This window comes from Tympanuchus pallidicinctus, unplaced genomic scaffold, assembly GCF_026119805.1.
Source record: "Tympanuchus pallidicinctus isolate F22 unplaced genomic scaffold, pur_lepc_1.0 scaffold3, whole genome shotgun sequence".
NCBI lineage: Eukaryota > Metazoa > Chordata > Aves > Galliformes > Phasianidae > Tympanuchus > Tympanuchus pallidicinctus.
The window spans coordinates 68,929,198-68,948,672 of NW_026294747.1; the positions used below are offsets into that span (position 1 = coordinate 68,929,198).

Genomic DNA, 19,475 nt, shown 5'->3' on the forward strand with positions numbered 1-19,475 from the left:
TGGGCTGATAAAGGTTACTCCTGTCCAGTTCATATTCCAGACTGGTTTCAAAATGAGAATTAGGTGGCAACGCTGAACTAATCTTGTGTTTTGTTACAATGCTTATTTGAACTCCATTTGCCTTTGTGCTGACAAGCATTTGCTAGCAAAGAACAAACAGGGCATCCTTCTAGTGCACCAGCACTTTAGAAACAAAAGTGAAAATGAATTGAGAAAAACTTCCATTTAAAACATACAACTATCAAAGACGTTAATAAAAAATTAAACACAAAGCAGATGCAATTTTCACAGCTGGCTTTAAGAGGAAGAAAACAGCTGTCTCATCAGAAAGAGTGCTTTGCTATCTGGCTATGATTTGCATGTGAAATCTACAACTATGAGTGGTTTTAATGTCAAAAAGTTTCAAAAAAAGAGGACATTTGTTATTTCTGGCAAGGGGTGATAAAATGGCCTGGGTTGAAAAGGACCTCAAAGATCATATAGTTTCAACCCCCTGCCATGGTCAGGGTCACCAACCAGCAGACCAGGCTGCCCAGAGCTACATCCAGCCTGGCCTTGAATGCCTCCAGGGATGAGGCACCCACAACCTCCTTGGGCAACCTGTTCCAGTGCCTCACCACCCTCTGTGTGAACAACCTCCTCCTAAAATATTAGATGTTGGTTATCTCTAGGAAACTACAATTTCCTAAACTTGGAAGCATAAAAAGAAAACGCAGAGTCTGAGGGACCACGGATTTATGGTGGCCTACTGAGCAAGGGCCTGTGCCCAGTACACGGCTGCTGCAGAGCATAGGGAGCATGATGTGGGCACAGTGCTGATGCAGTTCCAGCAGAGTGCACCAGGTTTGGCTGTGGCTGGGGCTGAAAGGCTGTGTCACCAAAAGGAAAAATACAACAACTGTTTTACATCCAGTGCAGGAAGGTGAGTTGTTGTCAGAAGACTTTGCATAGAAAATTATATACATAGCAGTATATCAGACACAGTGCAATAATAACTAAAGCAGAGAGGAAACACATTTTTATCTCAAGTCCTGAAGATGTCCGAATATGAGAAAAAACATTGAGACATATTTCCAATGGAACAAAATTCTGCCATCAAATGAAAGAGTGGGGCTCTTTAAAAAGATATCATTCTCTGGCTGCCGTTACAGCTTTAACTGAAGTTTTCAGGATTACTATAAAGAGCTCCTGAAATACCACTTTTACTCTTTAAAAAACGTTGCTTTTTTTTTTTTTAAAGAATTGCCCTGGAGTGAGAATCACCAAATTTGCTATGAAAACAAGCAAGTGTACTTTAAAATCGTGTTGTCAGCTAGAAACTGGAGAAGAACACTTAGCATCAAGCCTATCAGGCTATGAAACAGAGACTGAGAAATAGATTTTTATATGCTTTCATGTCATAACCTGATACAAATCTTCACCAACTGTGACAAAAGGCCATAAGGATCTACATAGAATCACCATTCTTATATTCAGTGTGTGACTGAGCATGATTACGAATGTGCTTGGAGAGCAAAAACATTACTTTAAGATTAAAACAGATTAACTCCCCTGGCTGTATCAGAGTAGTAGAATAAATTTCATGGTGCTCATCAAATGGAATAAAATATATCCTGCAAAATCTGAAGAAAAAGAAATTAAAAACATGTTTTTAAATAAATACAAAAAAAAGAAAAAAAACAAAAACCCAAACATTATGGTTACTCTATTGCTACAGTGACTGTAAAGTGCCTGAATACTTCTAGAATAAAGTTAGTCTTGATGTAAAAAAAAAAAAAGCCTGGGATTGCAGTTTTTAATTTTAGATCTGATTTCCTAATTGCAAAGAGCCCAAACCATGCTGACACAAATTCCAACCCCTGGATCCTTGCTAAAGATCAGGAAGTGTTCTGAGAATAAATAAAACTGAAGACTTGGTGGCTGGGAATCCAGGCAATCCATCCCAGCTGCCATGTCAGACACATCTCCTAAAGTTCTCTGGGGAAGCAGAGTACTTCTAGCTCAACACGAAGATGTGATACAGAAGGAGATGGACCCTCAGCTAGTAATGAGCCTGAAAATAAACTGTCAAAAGCTAAAAGAAATTACACTCATGATACAAAGATAGGGAATACACACAAAATATATGGGCTGCAAATATTTCTGTTCAATTTTGAACTGTCAAGCATAATTTGCAAGGAGCTGTGAAAAACTCTTCCTTATGAAGATGCAGAAGATTATTAAAGCTATTAACACACATTTTTAATCTTAAAGATGAGCTCATAATCTAACTCCCTGAAATAGATCATCTACATTGACTTGCTATTTTCTAAGTCTGTATTAGCCTATAATACAATTATTGGTCTATTTGCTGGTTTGCATTTGTCTTCCAAAACACAAACCAAAAAATGTACATTGCCAGAACTTACTGAAGTGTGAAGAAAAGAGAACAAATGATGGTAAATTACAAAAGAACAGCCTAGGCCATTGTGTGATGACACAAATGACATCTTCCCACGGATGCCAGAAGCGATCTGCTGCCATTTGACCAAGCAGAGGTATTCCTTCTGGGACTACTCAGAACATGATTTTCATCTCATTGCTTCCACTCCAGTTCCTGCTCCACATAAACAAATGCAGAAATATTTGTAATAGTATATGCTGTGAGATTGCGAGGTTTTATTTATAGATGACATATCATGTTGCTTTTTAATTTTACTGCTGACATCTTTGTTATTGTTTTATCAATGCAATATTTAAACATTATGGAATGATCCTGGCAATAGTTAAACAGACTGAGTCTGTAGTTATTGCCTTATATAAATATATACGTATCTGCATGTGTAAGTGCCTATTTTTATACACATACTTATGCACATACTAAAAAAACACGGGGTGAAACCAAATTGGGGTAAGTTATTCATTTGACATAGGGTATTTCATTGGAGAATCATAGAATCCTCAGAGTTGAAAGGGATCTCTAAAGGTCATCTAGTCCAACTTCCCTGCAATGCACAGGGACGTGCACAGCTAGATCAGATTGCTTGGACAGCTGGATTTTATAGCTTACTGGACGGATATGGTATCAGATGTTCTAAAATAAATACATTTTACATCTATCCATGTATTTTAATATGCGATTATGCTTAGGAAAATAACTAACAAGGAAAGACATACTAGATTTCTTTATCCCTAAAAGACACGTTACTTCTTTTTTGTGGAATGAAAGTAGGGCTATCTTTGTGAACATTCCGTATGACCTTCCAATGGATGCAGTCTACTTGCCTTATTTTGTTGATGCATATAAAATCTCTTTATAGAAATAATTCTCACCTTATGTTACTACTTCAAATTACCTTATAGTGCTGCACTGAAATGTGAAAGCACAGTGATAGCTTGATGCACATGCAGCATGATTCTGATAAGATCATTACAGTCATTCCACAGTCCAGTCCTCTCCTCAGAGCACTCAAATATTACATTTTACAAATAACTAGCATTAGCTTATACCACAAAGAGGATTAAGGAAGATGTGTTGCACGGACAATTCCAGACCAAACAATTAAAGTTAGGCATTATTGGAGCTAACTAATAACAAAGGCATTACGTAAGGGATGATTAGGAATACCTTAGAACAAACTTTGCTTCCAGCCAAGCTAAAATTAAGAGGACATGACAAAAAGAGTTTGGAATAAATATATTTACAGCTTCGAAGGTATGCATCCTCAAAAAAAAATGTATGTTCATCAGCATCAGTATGAGCTTTCCAGCTGTGGTTCATCTACATCACTGAGCCCCCTCCCCTCATTACCCCCAAGCATATTTTCAATCTGAAACAGCCCTACTTGGCTGCTAACACCTTCAAAGGAACTAACAGTGGAATCTGGACCAATACTGCATCTGAGAAACCTTTTTTGCTGTGGTCAGTTTTGTTTATGAATTGGCTCTGTGACAAGAATTCCCAAATTCATTTTGCTCAAAGGCGACCCTTGGCAGAGATGACAGTGGTGACAGAAGCTTCAGGATACAAATGCAGATACAGACACAGGAGAAGGCATTTCCCTAAATGCTCTGAAGTTGCATACACAGAACTAGTGGTATTATAGCTTTGGTTGCAGGGACTGGTAGAAAATCAGCAGTTGCTGCCAGTGATTCTTCGTCAGTAGCCAACATCACTATGCTTGGAGATGCTGCAAAGATTATTGCATGTAAGGCTGGCAGAATTGTTCTCTTGCAAAATTTTCTTCTCCTTTCCCAGGCAGCCCTCCAGCATTTGCTGCAACTGCAGGCACATCTTGACATTTGCCATCCCAAAAAAGAAGGAACTATATACAACTCACCACACAACGCTATCTTTGTATCTGTACAGTCAGGGCTAGTTACCCACAAAAATATAATCAAAACTTAGGCTTGGTCATGATTCATTCTGACAAGTTTTAAAATGCAATACAGAGATTTGGTTCCCTACCTTTCTTGTAAGTGGCACTTCGATAGGGACGGGGACAACTTCCGCAAGCAGGCAGCCATAAAATGCTACCATGAAAGCAGCAGGATCATTGTTAGGGAATACAAGTGTTACCTGAAACAAAGAGACATGTGTTAAAGAGTTCCTGAAATGCATGTTTTATTATGGGCCTCAACTGACAATGGTTGGAGTTTCCATCTTCCTTCTGGAGAGGTGATTACAGAAACATTTCAGTAATAATCATTCAAATACCTAATGAAGGATGAATGAGGAGTCAGAAGGAATTTCTTCTGACACACGTTCCTTCTACGAATGTTTTCACTTAGGTCGTAGTTAAACATTTTCGTGATGCATTGTTTCCTACATTGACAATATCTTTCATCTGATTCTCAATTTACTGATTGCTTTGCAGATATTAAATAACCAAGCAAATGAAATAATTTTACATTCTAATTTAGTATTTCCTTTAAGTTACTGAAAACAGTTCTGATTACCCAGACCTACTATATCATTATGTCAGTCAGTAACAATTACATTTTGTCTCCCGAGGCTTTGCCTCACACAATAACCTTATTTTAGGACTGGACTGTTTCCAAGCATAGAAGTTTCTGTGTCGTTAGTGAACACAACCAAATGATGTCTAGAAAAGTGAATGTCACATCCAAGCTGGCAACATATCATAAAGCTGGTAAAAGGGCCGGAAGGTATATCCTATGTGTAGAGGTTGAGGACACTTGGCTTGTCTAGTTTGGAGAAAAGATGCCCAGAGGTAACCTCATGGGTCCCTACAAATTCCTAATGAGGAGATGTGCAGAGGAAGGTGTCGGTCTCTGCTCATCGTGACTGATGGCAGGATATACGTGAATGCACAAAGCTGTGCCAGGGAATGGTCAGACTGGACAACAGGAAAAATTCTTTACTGTCAGGTTGCTCAAACACTGGAACAGGCTTCCTAGTGAGGTAGCTGATGCTCCATGCCTGTCAGCGTTCAGCAGGCATTCAGACAATACGCTCAGTAATATTGCTTTCACTTTTGGCCTTGAAGAGGTCATGCAATTGGACTCAATGATCTTTTCCTTTCAAATGAACTACCGTATCCTACCCACCCTACCTTACCCTACCCCACCCTATTCTAGATAAAATATTATATACAGAAAATCACCTGCATGCCCAATTGGTGCCCATCTTCCCTAAATGTGCAAACTGGGCAGCTAACTTCCATGGACACTACAATCTCTTTAGATCCTCCAGGTACAAAATGGATGGGGATATGTGAGAGCACAGTCTAGCTATGGATTTAGTAGCCTAGAGAGTCCACACCTCTCCTTGCCATCAATTACTTGTTAATGACCTCAGAGGCTGGAACCTGAAACAGCATGCAAGAGGCACTGCACATAATTTCTATCTTAACTCCTTTGAGTTTGCACACAAGATCAGAATGAACTATCACAGCACCTTAAAATTTGCTGAAACTGTTAACAAGTCTTCAGTTTTAACTGATTTGACATCTGTAGGAATTGCATGTTTCAATGTCTCAGAGCAAAAACACTGTTTTTATGTACTGTCCAAGAGTCAGTTGCTATAGTTTAGAACTGTTTTCTGTATTTTCTTATGGTGTCAAAACAGTTGCCTTCCATAAATTAAATGGATTCCTTTAAGCTAAAAGGAATCAAACTATGGCCAAGTGAGTCAAAAATATCTTTGTTTTTAAGCAGAAGATTGTAACTTCAGAAACTTCAGAGACATGACTGCTGTCATGTCTGTAAGCTAGGACATGAACAATACAACTACTCGAGATGGCTTTGCAGTTAGTGCATATATTCTCTGAACACAAACCATAAACATCCGCAAGGGAAATGGAAGGAAAGGGTTTTTGCTTGGTACACTGCAGGGATAGCAGAGTTTGCTGAGCCTAGTGAACATCTAAAAGACGTTGAATGATCCCAAAAGGTACACTGAGGATTGTTGGTTTTGTTTTGCTCTTTGTTTACATACACACAGTGAAACTGTGGCTGAGAATCTTTTCAAAGGAGCTGACAGAGGTGAAAAACTCTCGCTGAAGTCTAGTGGGAATAAGGCACTAACTTCCTCTTCAAAAGACATTAATCACTAACAGAGCTGCACCAAACAAATAAATAGTGTAACAGCCAAAAGGGATAAGGCTGAAGGAAAACAAAATACACAGCACATTGTCGAGAATCTGGTTATCTGGCAGATATTTTAGAGAGAAAGCTTAATTTCCAGGCAGCAGTCTGAGGTGACACAAGGTTGAACTTTTGAAGTTTCTGTAGAAGGCAAATGCAGTTCTTCATGTACTATAATTATATCAGAATCAGAGAATCAAATACAGGCTCATACACTTATTCTTTTGGCTCAGACAAAGAAACTAAGGAGTGATGTAACAGCAGCCATGAAAAATAGAGACTGTATTGATAGAAGATGCTTTTCAAGGGGAAAAGTTTTCCCCTTTCTGAGTTTGATATCATATTAGCATAAGGAAACAATTACCCTCTGATTTAGAAAAGATCACAAATATGCACCTGTATTTCATTTGGTATTTCAAAAGTACCTCTAGCTGCTGTCACACAAAATACATTATTTAGAATAAAAAGTCACCTTCAAAGAGGTCAGAAAGCTTTTATGTTATTACAACAGGGGGATAACAGCCACAATAATAGCCTAAAACATCAGCAGTACTGTGACACCTCATCCTCAACATAAAGTCGTTTCAAATGATTGTGTTTCCGTTACACAGATATGTTAGGCAAGATGTTTTTACAACACAAAGCATATGCTTTCAGCGCTCAGCTATAAACATTTGCTTCACCATAATCAAGGTAGACTTATTTTAGAAGAACTGCAATTTGTTCAGTATGTGTCCTGTGCTAGCTGAACTTCCAGCTTTCAGACTGAATTATCTACAAGTCCTTTCTTAATGCTAGGAGATGTCAGTGGTTGTTGCACTAAGTTAATACAAAGATGGGCGGTTGGTAGACAACACAGAGAGAGATGCACATGTCTCTACCCACTTCTGAACTTGATTCCTTTTACAGCCTTCTGGGTGGATTCTCGTAATGCCTACACTTGAACAACTTGGTTCTTCTGCTGTTGCTTAGACACATGCTTGTAAAATCAAGCAAAAGAGATTCTTCAGATCTTGCTGTCTGAATGCTGTCATTGGAAGCAATTTAGATTAAGGATCTAGAGATCCTTTAGTTAAATGCTTTATGACTTATTTCCAAAAGAAACAAAAAAAGGACTGTCAGGTTTCACTTTTAAATTCATTTTTTTTTACTTCTGGGAAGTATTACTGCACACTTTCATTTTTGAAGCCGTAAGAAAAATATAATGTACATTGACACATCTCTCACATATGGCACAAGGGAACCCAGTGAACCAGCAATTTGAGGACTGCTATCATACTTTGGAATAGGAATCCTTAATTTCACATTCAAAACTCAAATTACAATGTCATTTCTAAAATGTGCATTTCTGACAGCTTTGTTCTGGAATCTCTGTTCCATAACTTAAAGCCAACACAGAATGAGACCAGTGGAAATTCGGATACACATTCTGGCAGGGAAAAGGGGTAGCACGAAGGTAGACTAGCTCTGTAACCCTTGCTTGCCGTCTATGCATGTTATCCATTCACCTAGGTTCAGCTTCGAGCAGCAACTGAATCAGACAGGAACAAGAAATGGAAATACTCTCCACCTTACCAGTCCGTGTAATTTATTTATTTAACTGGCTGCCAAAATGCTCTTCCTTTGTTTGCCTTTGTCCTCCACTATGTTTCTCTTGTTTCTACCACCTCAACAACTACGAAGTCATTAGTAAGTAAGTTTTAAACCACACGACACCTCCAGGCTCTATATGCAAACTTCTGCTAAACAGACAGCTGCTCTATGTCCAAAAATCACTTTCCATGGGAACGTTTATTGCTGATATTGCCACAACTTCAACTTACTATTCAGCAGATACTAGCTCAATATACAATTCAAAACATCTGTCTGAATGATCAGCCCTTTCCTGAGTGAAAGGCAAACTGCCCTCAGCACCCAGCATTAATTCCCTCTGGGCACCCCAAATACCTCAATCTCTCTTTGTTGAGATGGTATCTAAACTATTAGAAATTACAAATCACTGAGATACTCACCCTGTCTCCAGGTCGTACCATTGGCTCTTGTTTTGTGCCTAATTTATGTAGTATATTGTAAGCAACCTTCATACTTCTGGTCCAAAGTTTGCCTATTAACATAAAAATTGTAGAATTAATTGTAACATTCTGCATGTGTTTTGCAAAGAATATCTCAGCAATAAAAAATTGTAGGAAAATTTGTATGAATTTTCCAACTAACCGTGATACCACTGCTGCAACTAATGGAAGTATTCAAATATGTACTGGATGCTTTCTTGGACTTCAAGACAGCAACATTTTTATACAAAAAGAAAAAAAAAAACAAACAAAAAAGGGAAATTTTCTTCAAGGCAAAAATAGTTATCTTAATATGCAGCAATTGCATCTGAAGTCCCAAAGTCCCAAAATCATGGTTGGCACTTCTCCCAGTCCAGTCCACCAAGGGTAAAAGGAAAGGAGTCCAGAGAAGAAGAAACAAGAAAAAAAACAAATCCAACAAACAGAAAACACCCCACAAACCAAAGGGGCACACTGAAGCAGCAGGGACCCTCTGATCCTTAGCACACCTGTATGCCATGTTTCATTTTTAATTATGATCCTTTTTCAGTCTAACTTGGCTTCTTCCTTTCCCTACCCTCACTTGCATTTCATTTGCTCCCAGACATCCCTTCACTTTATCATCTTTCTTCTCCTTTACTTCATCTCTCCATTCCTGCACTTGGCTTGTCCTCGCTAAGACCTCACCCCAGTATTCTCTAAAGAAAAAATGACCTCATCAAGATGTCATTGGCCCTGTTGTGCCTTTCATTAATCCTTCAAGTGACCAGCATATCCCAGATGCAGGCTCTTTCATAGAGCCTTTGTTTACAGAACCTCATTACTTCCATTTGAACAACACCTACCGTAGCAGACCTTGTTCTTGGCTGGCCCTCAGCTCTGTCCTGAAGCAGTATTCAGCCTGACAGTAACGAATCTTTAATTCATGCCCAACAATAACTTAAACGATAATAGGTTCTGACAACAGATTACCTATGGGCTTCAGCAGTTCAGGCTCCCAAACAAGCAGTAATTGCCATTTATAACTAAGTCAAACAGTTGTTATAAATTCCTCCTCATTCTGGATATAAAATGCTATACTACTATATTAATTTAAGTGTCAATCTGATATAAAAGTTCTGTACAATGAGAAGGCCAGATTTTCTTTTTTAACTCTTAAGGAAAATTGGAAGGTCACTGCTGCTTGTTCTTGAGAAAGCCCTAAGTGCAATTACTTCTTGTGAAAATGGCAGTATTTTCTCAGCAAATTAAGCTTTGCCAAGTTTTTCACATATTTAAACCTGCTCCAGTATTTGGATGCTGAACTGCCTCAGTGTTTAATTCTGTTCCATTGAAAACAGCATCAATACAGGAGTTGCTCTGCAGAATTAACCCTCATAACAGTATAGCATAAAATGCACTTACTGGAAAAAAGTCTTTAAAGCATTCCTGTTGCAACAGTCAACACTTAGAAAGGATAAGCAAGTAGAATAAAAGCAAAGCATCTTAGAAAAGCAAACGTTCCTTCTCTTAAAGGTTTATAGCATTAAAGTTTCAGTGGTGATAATCTTAAAAGAACAATTAGTGTCGATACAGAAACATGGAGAATGGAAATCGACAGCCTGGCGAAAGTCCTGAATTTGAACAGCCATCTTTACATAAAACACTTTTGAGCTTAAAAATGAACATTGAGATTTTAATATCTCATCCGAGAGACATAAGGGGGTGCTGTGAAAATTCTACTGGAGATTAAATTTGTTATAAATTTGCATTTGTGACATATTCACACTCATATTTCTTATATCAAAATTGCCACCTTATGATATTTGCTTTGAGACTGGAACTCTGAAGAACTATTCCTATTAAAGCACTTATGTGCATTCTTTCAGAAGTACTTGGGTACACAGTACAACTGAATCAAGGAGGGCAACTGGCACTGAGCTGTGCTGGATCTGGAACACAAGGTCTCTCCTGCATCCCTCAGCACTTCCACAGCCCCAGCCCAGCATGCCTCTGCAGTCACCTGCACCCCAGTGCCAGCTGCAGAGGGTCCCACCGTGTGCAGGGCAGCCATCAGTGCACTGATCCCAGAGCAAACTCACACAGAGCTTGGCCCGGATTGTGCTCAACAGGAAGCTCACCATTTCTCTTCCAGCTTCATTCCTGAAAAAGAAGGGCTGCAAAGCGAGCAGCAATGCAGGAGCTGGAGCCAGGAATGCGTGAGTCACCAGGGCCAGGCCTGCGCTGCTGGATGAGGTGCTGCCGGAGGCACACTGAGCTGTGTTTGCTTTGCCACCTTGGCTTTCGGCCTGCCAGTTCACTGAGAAACACAAAGGGCTCCATGACTGCAGGACAAAAGCTCTCAGGAACAGAGGATGTTATAAAGAAGGAAATCTTTGAAGTGCTTCCTTCCTCGCTTCTGCCTAGGTTGCAATTCAGAGTAATTCTTCTTTTGTAAACTTGAGAGATTGGACACTGCTGGGAAACAGCTGACTGCTAAAATCTCTCCCACAAATCCCAGTGAGGAGACCTTGCCTTGACCTCAGTAGGGTGTGCATCTGCCCTGGGGGGCGGAGGGCAGCCCCGGAGAGGGAGCAGCTGTGCTCCATCCAGGGCTTTCACCTCGTGATGGGCTGATCCTTGTGCAGGGGAAACCCACCATGAACGCACGTGGCTGCAAAGGAAATCTTGCTGCTGGGGGTTGCTGAGGATATGGCCCGTTGTTGTCAGTTCAGCAGGTCTTCCTCAGATAACATGCTGCCATTCATCTTCTACTAAGTTGGATTCAAGATGGGAGAGCAGAAGTAGAAGACTCAAAACAGCAGTTCCAGGCAGCAGGGGCTGAACCAGTCTACATCTCAGCTCATAATAGCAACACTGCTGTAGCAAACAATAAATCCTTGCTTTCCTGAAGTGATGGAAAGCAAGATCCAGGCAGGTCCATCCGCACCACTGCTGCACCCAGAGCCTGCGGCCCTCCTTGTATTCACTGCCCTGCCTGGTCCAGTCTGAGTGCCCTGCTGTCTGCCTTACCAGGATTTTGCAAGTATTTTGCAGTATTTGTTTCCCCTGGCTTTGACATCCAGCAGTCAAAGAATCATAGAAATGTTTGAGTGGAAATAAACTTGAAGGGTCATCTGGTCCAACTCTTCTGCAATGAACAGGGACACCTACAGCTCCATCAGGTGCTCAGAGCCCTGTCCAGCCTTACCCTGTATGACTCCCAGGACACAGCATCCACCACCTCTCTGGACACCCCGTTTCAGTGCTTCACTACCCTTACTGTAAATAACTTTTTCCATACATCCAGTCTAAATCTCCACCCTTTTAGCTTGAAACCATTTTCCGTTGTCCCATTGCAACAGATCCTGCTCCAGTCTAATTCGAACAAATGTTTTCTTTAGTTTGAAAACAAAGGCTGGATCAGCCATTTAGAGAGGTTAAGCACTAGTGAGAGATCTGAGTGCCTGGTGGCACCATCAGTGTACCTCCAGAGGGGGCCAGGCTCCTGCACATCCTGTGCTGTGTCTGCCAGTCACATGCAGATGTCCTGGGTAACAGCCTGCAATAAGGACCTGTGTTTTTCAGTTTTCAGGTGCACAACAATCTCCCAAACAAACCAAACTGCGCAGTTTCCAAAGAATCTCCTCAAATAATTCGTGAAAACAAGCCAAACTTGATAAAATTCAGCAAACATACACCTGGTCACTACTACAAATTATAATCTTCTTCTTACCTCTCAACAAGCTGTTTATTTTGGTGTTGGCTTCCAAAATCTTTCAAAACTCTATAAGACACTAAGAAATCAAGCTTTTCCCTGTATCTGCCATTGCCTGACATCTTTCTAACTGCCTCACCATTTACCAAAATAAATCTTCTAATGACAAACACATCTTCCTTAGCCACTCCTGTCACCTGTCACAAATATTGCTGCCACACCTGCAAGCCCTAGCAGTGTGTTCATGCAGTAAGACCAAGTCACCTTGAATGCTCTTCCCACACTTGTAAACCAAGCTCAGCATTCCCAGTGCCCAGCAAGTATCAGCAAGCACGTGATACGGCAGCTATGACTCTGAAGCTGAGCTGTGCCCTGCAGACATGGCGCATGCAGATAGCAAGAGTGGATGAAAAACATCACCTCACCTCCTGACAGATGTGACAAACATTGTTAACATCCATGTGGGGCAAATTCCTTTCTCTGTGTGTGTGTGTGTGTGTGTGTGTGCTGCTGGAATTATGATTTGCTTATGTAGCATCAGCTCTATGGCAATAACCACTTATTTTAAATGTCACTTGTAATCAATCTTGTTCTATAACAGCCTACTCAGAGGGCAGTGTCTTTTATCTACAAAAATTTACAGAATTAATAGCTCATCTGGTTAAGTAAGACATTATGAGGGTAAAGGAAACCTCCAGGTCTTAAAACACAAACAAAAAGGGAACAGTTGATAAAAGATATATACTTTCTATGTGATACTACAGTAAATCCCTTTTCCTTCAGAGATCAGAAAAAGGACTATACAGTTGTGTTGAATGTAAAGAAGGTTATAAGAGAAAAGCTGCAGAGGGAGAAAATTTGAAGACAAAACAAACCACAGTCAACTCCCTTACTGAATAGGCTTTTAAGAACCACACAGCATTAACTCAGCAAAACTCGTGGTTGCTTACCAATCTCCATGCACAGCAATTGCGAGACTGCCAAAACTTAACTGAAAATAATGTTGTCAAACATTCATTCTTTCAAGAACACAATACAATATTTCTTACATTAAAAAGAAAAAAGGAAGATATTAAATCTGGTATAAATGCAGACTTTCTAAAGCAAAGAAGGCAAAGGAGCACTTTTTTCCATGCTGCAAAATAATAGTCACAGTTCTGCTACCCTACTAACACTTTCTTCATAAACTAATTAAATCCATCCTAAGCAGCACAGGAAACAGTAATCTTTCTGGAAAAATATCCAAACAAAATAACAAAACCATTTATTGTAGAGAATAAAAGCCCCAGGCACACTCAGAATAGAGGTAATATTGCTTTTATAGTGGTTGATATTCCAGTAAAAATCACGATTTTGTAATACAGATTTTTTTTAAGTTATTTTCTTTGTCAAAGAACAGAAGTGTTAAAGCATTAAACAATTGTATCATTGACTGATAAGGAGCTGTCTCTTATTACTCTCACCTCTGGAACCAATGAGTCATTTCAGAGATAAGGACCATCTGGTTACGTAGCTACTTAGCTAGGAGCAGAGCTCCCTTTCTCCTCCTGGTAACTGTGGAATTCCTGACCTAGAGATCCTGGCCACAAGAGGACACAGGTGGCTGGGGTTTGCACACTAGGTGCAGCACAGCTCACTGATGGATATTTTCGGTCTCTTGTTGTGTTTCAACCATTTCAAGATACCCCACTAGAAGGTGTAACACCATTGCTAAGACTGCATGACTTCGGCATCAAAATATTTTAAAGAAAGCGTTACATGAAGGCAATGAGGTTTTCTGAATCAGATATAGTTAACTGCCACTTGTACTGTTGCCTTCTATAACGGTTACAATAAAAGAATTCAAAACTTGCTTATTCCCCAATTGCTTTTGGCTTTTTGCTTTTTACCCAGGCATTCTGATCCTTCTCAGAATAATCATTCTACAGTCAGAAAAGTAGCTGTTATAGCATAAGTAGTAGATAGGATTTAATTGTCCTTTATTCATGTTTCTCTTCTAAGAAATCACTAAATGTTTCATTTTTAATACCAACAATACCAAGATCAGCTGCCTGACTGCTCTGATTAACTTTAAGTAAGAAATTGCCCTCCTTTTCCTCAAAGCATATATTAGGTTTCTAGTCAGAGTTCAGATATGCATACAGCCTTACAAAGACATATTTCCCTCCCTTATCTCAGACATTTCAGTTTATACATATTCAGTGATTTGACTTACAAAGGAACTGAGAATAACTTAACTAAGATATTCTCCGCGTAACCAAGTTCCCAGAGGAACAAAATATTTGAGAAATAAGTAATTATTCACAGTGTTTCATTCACTAGAAAGAGTTTATGAGCTCTGAGTACACTGAGTAACAATTACAACTGGGACACTGCAAATAATTTCAAGAATTTAAGCAAATCATTTAAAAAATTTGCTTTTAAACATCAAGTCTGGAAGAAGTGCAGCCATTAACTTCTATCTACAATCCAAACATGCTATAGAAGACATAAGTTAGGAAAATATGGTGAAAAATCATCTCACAGGAGATACAAGGAATTAAAAATTACATAAATTCCTACAGAGAAATGGAAGGCAGAGATTATTTCAGCCTAGAGCTGGAAGAATAACTTCTTTAAACTCACTGTCTTTGTGAAAAATGACTTGCAATGTTTAGACACTGAATGGCTGCACAAAACTGAAGAAACACCCGGGTCATTTATGATACTGGGGGTATAGCACAAGGAACAGGCAGGAGAGCAATATTATCTATGTTGATCAAGAAAGGAGGAGTTGAAAATGCTTGGTGTGATGGGAATAAATACTCTTGCTCAGCCATGATGTGATTTAGCTGACAGCTACAAATCTGTCACAGAGACATCCCTGAACTCAGACTGGAGAGAAGGAAAGAGGTCTAGAATAGGCAAGTAAACTCAGGATCCCTTCACAAGAAATAGGAAAAGATGCTTTATATAAAAGGAGAAGAGAAGAAATCGTGCAGAATCCTACTCCTGCTCAGAAAGTTGAAGGATGAATAAGAGCTTCCATGCAGACATGGAAGAGGATAGGAGAGGACATTGAAGCAGAGCAGTAAAGAGCAAAAGGTAATGAATAAGTGGGTGTAACATGCCAAGAGCAAATCTCTCAAAACTTGTAATTATTCTTTAAAATCTTGAGTATTTATCAAAATTGTGAACATGTGAAAAACCCTGTAATGCTGTTTCCATTAATTGGCAAAGAACACAAAAGAAACGGTGAGATACGAACTCAGAGGCTACTGGATGGTCTCAGTGTTGGTATTTTAAACTTTTGGTCATCTGATAAAAAGAAATGCATGCAAAGCCATATTAATACCACACGGTAGGATTGTGGGCAGACTCCTCTTTCAAAAGTTTATTACCACAGGGCCAGTGGTACAATTCACAGGGAAAAAAAATTATGCTTGGGAGTTCTTTACTGAGATCAAAGCTTAATTTCTTTTAATGTTCAACTTCTTAAGATGCCACAATTGCTAGAAAATAGTGCAGAACCAAAATGTGGCATTATTACAGCAAAATCATTCATAAAGTCACAAAATGACAAATCTGTAATAATAATGATCTTACAAAGGCAGCTGTAAATTAAGAAAATTAGTAAAGAAAGTCATGATGTGTTATGCCAAAAGGAAAGAAAAAGAATGTCAGCTTGAAATCCAGCTAGCAGATAATTCACTCTATCTTCTATGAACTGTGATTTCTCATTTCTTTTATCTATTAAAAAAAAAGAAAAGTCTTCTTTTTTTTTTTTTTTTTTTTTAACCTTGGGAACTATTAAAAGGCAACAGAAAAAATAAGCACAGCTAAATGACAGTAATGACAAAAAGCTTTTGTCTATTTTTTCTGAGGATTTAGACAGCTCAGAAGAGATGCTCAGGAGGAGATAGCTTAGGAAAGACAAAGAAGCTAGGAGGCTTCACGAGCCCTTTGGAGGAGCTCTTCAGGTTGATCTATTCAGCTTACTGCCCTTCAGCACAAGTAGGACATATGCTCTGACTCTGGACAGAATCCCATATTCAGAAATGGTCTGATTCTCACTAATATCTTCATTTCCAGTCCTGTCAAACTTATTTAGGGCATTCAGTAGATGATATGAATAGCTCTTCTGCAAACATATAATTGCAAACTTAGAAGTTCTTTTCTATTTCCAAGTAAATGCCCGTAAGGAAAAAAACCATTGATCAGTGGTGAATCGTGTGCCTCCTAATTGAAGTAACTTCTTAACTTTGAGGTACCTGAGGGAAAATGTTTCATGCATGACCTTAAGTTCCTAAAGTTCTGGTATGCTTTAAAAGCCTTTAACTGTATTTGCAATCCCAAACTTCTTTTCAGCCATGGACCATCACTGAATCTAAATCCTGAATGGGAAGGAGCATTCAGCACTGAACAATACCTCTATGTCACAGTATGTAAAAATATTCTCTGCACAGAATATTTGTTATTAATATATTCTCTAGGTCCCTGAGAAGACAGAAATAACAAAAAGCAAAATCATTTTTATATCCATACCGATAACAGACAGAAGTGTTCTGGCTTGCTCTCAAAGTTTCATGGTTATTCATAATAATCCCTTTGAATATCTCCCAAAAGTATCCTTAACTTCTCAAAATTAGGAGCTATTTGACAAAGATAACCTTGTGCTTATTTCCATTTGGCCTTTCTTGGTACAATAGATTGTTATGAAGAATACACTGAAATACATCAACATTCAAAAGATCACACTGAAATAAGTTTTGGCAAATCTACTTCAAGGGAGTATGTTTGCTAGCTTAACAACTATGTCCACAAGAAATAATTCATATTACACTTACTGAAATAGCTGTAGAACACAGGAAAAAAAAAAATCCTATCTTAACTTCTTCAGAGAGCTGGTAAATTTTTTAACCAGGTTCTGCTTTTTCAAAACAAAACTTGGAAATATCCAAGGGCAATGGATTTAGACCTTAATCTTCAGGGAAATCTGCCCTAGTATACACTTCTATTTAAAAACTGGTTTTAATTTGCAATCTGTGATCCTATGGATGTATCAGCTCTTCTTTGTACAATAATTCATAACATCTCAGAAACTCATACTTGGACATGAACAGCTTAAGAACTTTTTTTACCCTACTCAGATATGGAAAAGATGCCTAATTTGAGTGCTTTTTTCATTATACATTTACTTATTTACTATAGATGCAGTCACTACGTGCTATACATAAAAGCACAAGGAAGTCAAAGAACACTCACCGTAAGTGAGAATATACAGTGGTTTTCCATTTGTATCCATAGTGGTTAGGCAAGGGGCTTTCGGTGAGATGGTCCCCCATCGCTGCAAAGCTGCTTCCAGAGAAGGTGGCCAATTTGTAACCACACCTAATTGTTCCCCACGCATAGCCAACATCTGAGCTCCTTCTGGCTTTGGCTGGTTTGGATCTGGCTGTTGAACTTATGATTATGAAAAGATATACAGTTACCATGTAAATTCTATACCTTGTGTACACCTGTGTAACCAAGAGAATAAGTTACCTTTGCAAAATTTCCTGAAAATAATTATGTTAGAAGGTCTTGAGAAGTAACAGAGAAATAAAACAGAAAAACATTTAACTTCAGTAGAGATCAAGCAACTGATACACCTTAGGAATGCATGTGCTTTCTTTTATTCCTAAAGAGAGACAGAGAATACTTTTTCCTGTCAAAAACTCAATAATAACATGTACTGTAGAATTACTGAAAAATTGTACTCCAGTAAGTCATCAGTAACACATCGATTTAAGTCAGGCTTTGCTAGAACATTCTCATAACCTGCTACAAAGACTATTTGAATCACCATATCATGACAAATCTTAATTCTCAAAGCATTGGCCTCCTTAAAAACAAATTTCCATTTATTGACTTTATCCTTGTTTCTATCTTACAGTTTGCTCTTTTTGTTTTATGCTCCTCTGTTACACAAAGGATGTGTAAAACATTTCACATGCTCCTGCACTGACAGGTTTTCTCACACTGGTGTTTAAAAGAAATGGCCATAATACACAGCTGAACACCCTCAGAGCAAAGCTTTCCCCTGCTCTCCTCTGCAGTTACATGGCAAGCAGAACCACAAGCAAACAACAGAGACTTTTGATTCTACTGTACTATATCCAAGCTCACTACAAGCAGATTCCACTGAATATCAACACTTTTTGGTACTTGCCAGTACAGGGAGGGCTTACTTAGCTTTCTAGGAAGTCAACGTGCGAGACAAACATTTTACAGAGTTTTAATAAGAGATCCCCAAACCTTTTGAAAAACAGTCATTTTACCTTCTAACAATTCCTCAAAGTCATCTACAAAGAACTCTCGTAATGGTGGTCGTTTGGGCCGTTTTAGTGTATTGACCAGCTGCTGAATCTTTGCTGACACTCTGCTGCTCACTGGTACTCCTGCAGGACAGGGATCAATGGAGACATAATTCGATCGCTACGCTGAACACCACCAGAGGTTAAGTGGGGTAAGAAAAGGGCTAGGACTGCAAAGCCACAACTACAGTTTCATGCCATCTCATGACTGCAACTCAAGTTAAGTGTTCAACATTAAGACATTAAGATCATTTCAGCATAAAGGAATAATGATGTCTAGTATAAACAAAAACAACACAATAACGTTAGAGTGAGCTTGCAAAGTTAGAGGGGAAAAGCACACGGACCAGGAGAGAGAAGCACAGTGAAAAACACTCCGTACAGTGAATGCTGGTAACTTCAGAGAACTCTTCTAGGAGGTAAGAAGATAGGCACTGGCTCTCCCCATGATTACTGGTTACACCAGCATTGACTGACAAGAGTATTTCAGCAGACAGCAGCTCTGCAAGGAGTGTGGCTCATAGGCTTTGCCTCATCATTATTCTTGGTTGCTCTTTACACCGCAGTGAACATCTGTCCAGTATCCATCTTCAACATGACCAACATCTTTGTATTATTTCAACATGACCCTGTATTCCCCAAAAGTCCCTACAGCCAATTCCATCAGCCAGCAACCTCCGAGGGCAGCATGCTTGTCCATACATCACTTTGAAAAATACAATCATGAACAGCAGCATGGGGCAATGGGTGCTTTTATAACATAATCCCACCAATCATCTCCCCCCTTCTGTGGTAGAGTGCAAA

General features: G+C 39.1%; 1 protein-coding gene across 6 annotated transcripts in view; it reads right to left on the reverse strand.

Annotated features, from left to right (window-relative positions):
- The window catches only part of DIP2C (disco interacting protein 2 homolog C), a 288,411-nt gene that overhangs the window by 82,402 nt on the left and 186,534 nt on the right, over positions 1–19,475 (reverse strand). For all 6 annotated transcript variants that reach the window (XM_052692779.1, XM_052692777.1, XM_052692778.1 and 3 more), the window contains 4 exons: positions 18,636–18,755; positions 17,581–17,778; positions 8,601–8,692; positions 4,448–4,558 (listed from right to left, as the gene is read on the reverse strand). In XM_052692779.1, the coding sequence (XP_052548739.1) occupies positions 4,448–4,558; positions 8,601–8,692; positions 17,581–17,778; positions 18,636–18,755 (521 nt within the window). The remainder of the gene's footprint in view (positions 1–4,447; positions 4,559–8,600; positions 8,693–17,580; positions 17,779–18,635; positions 18,756–19,475) is intronic.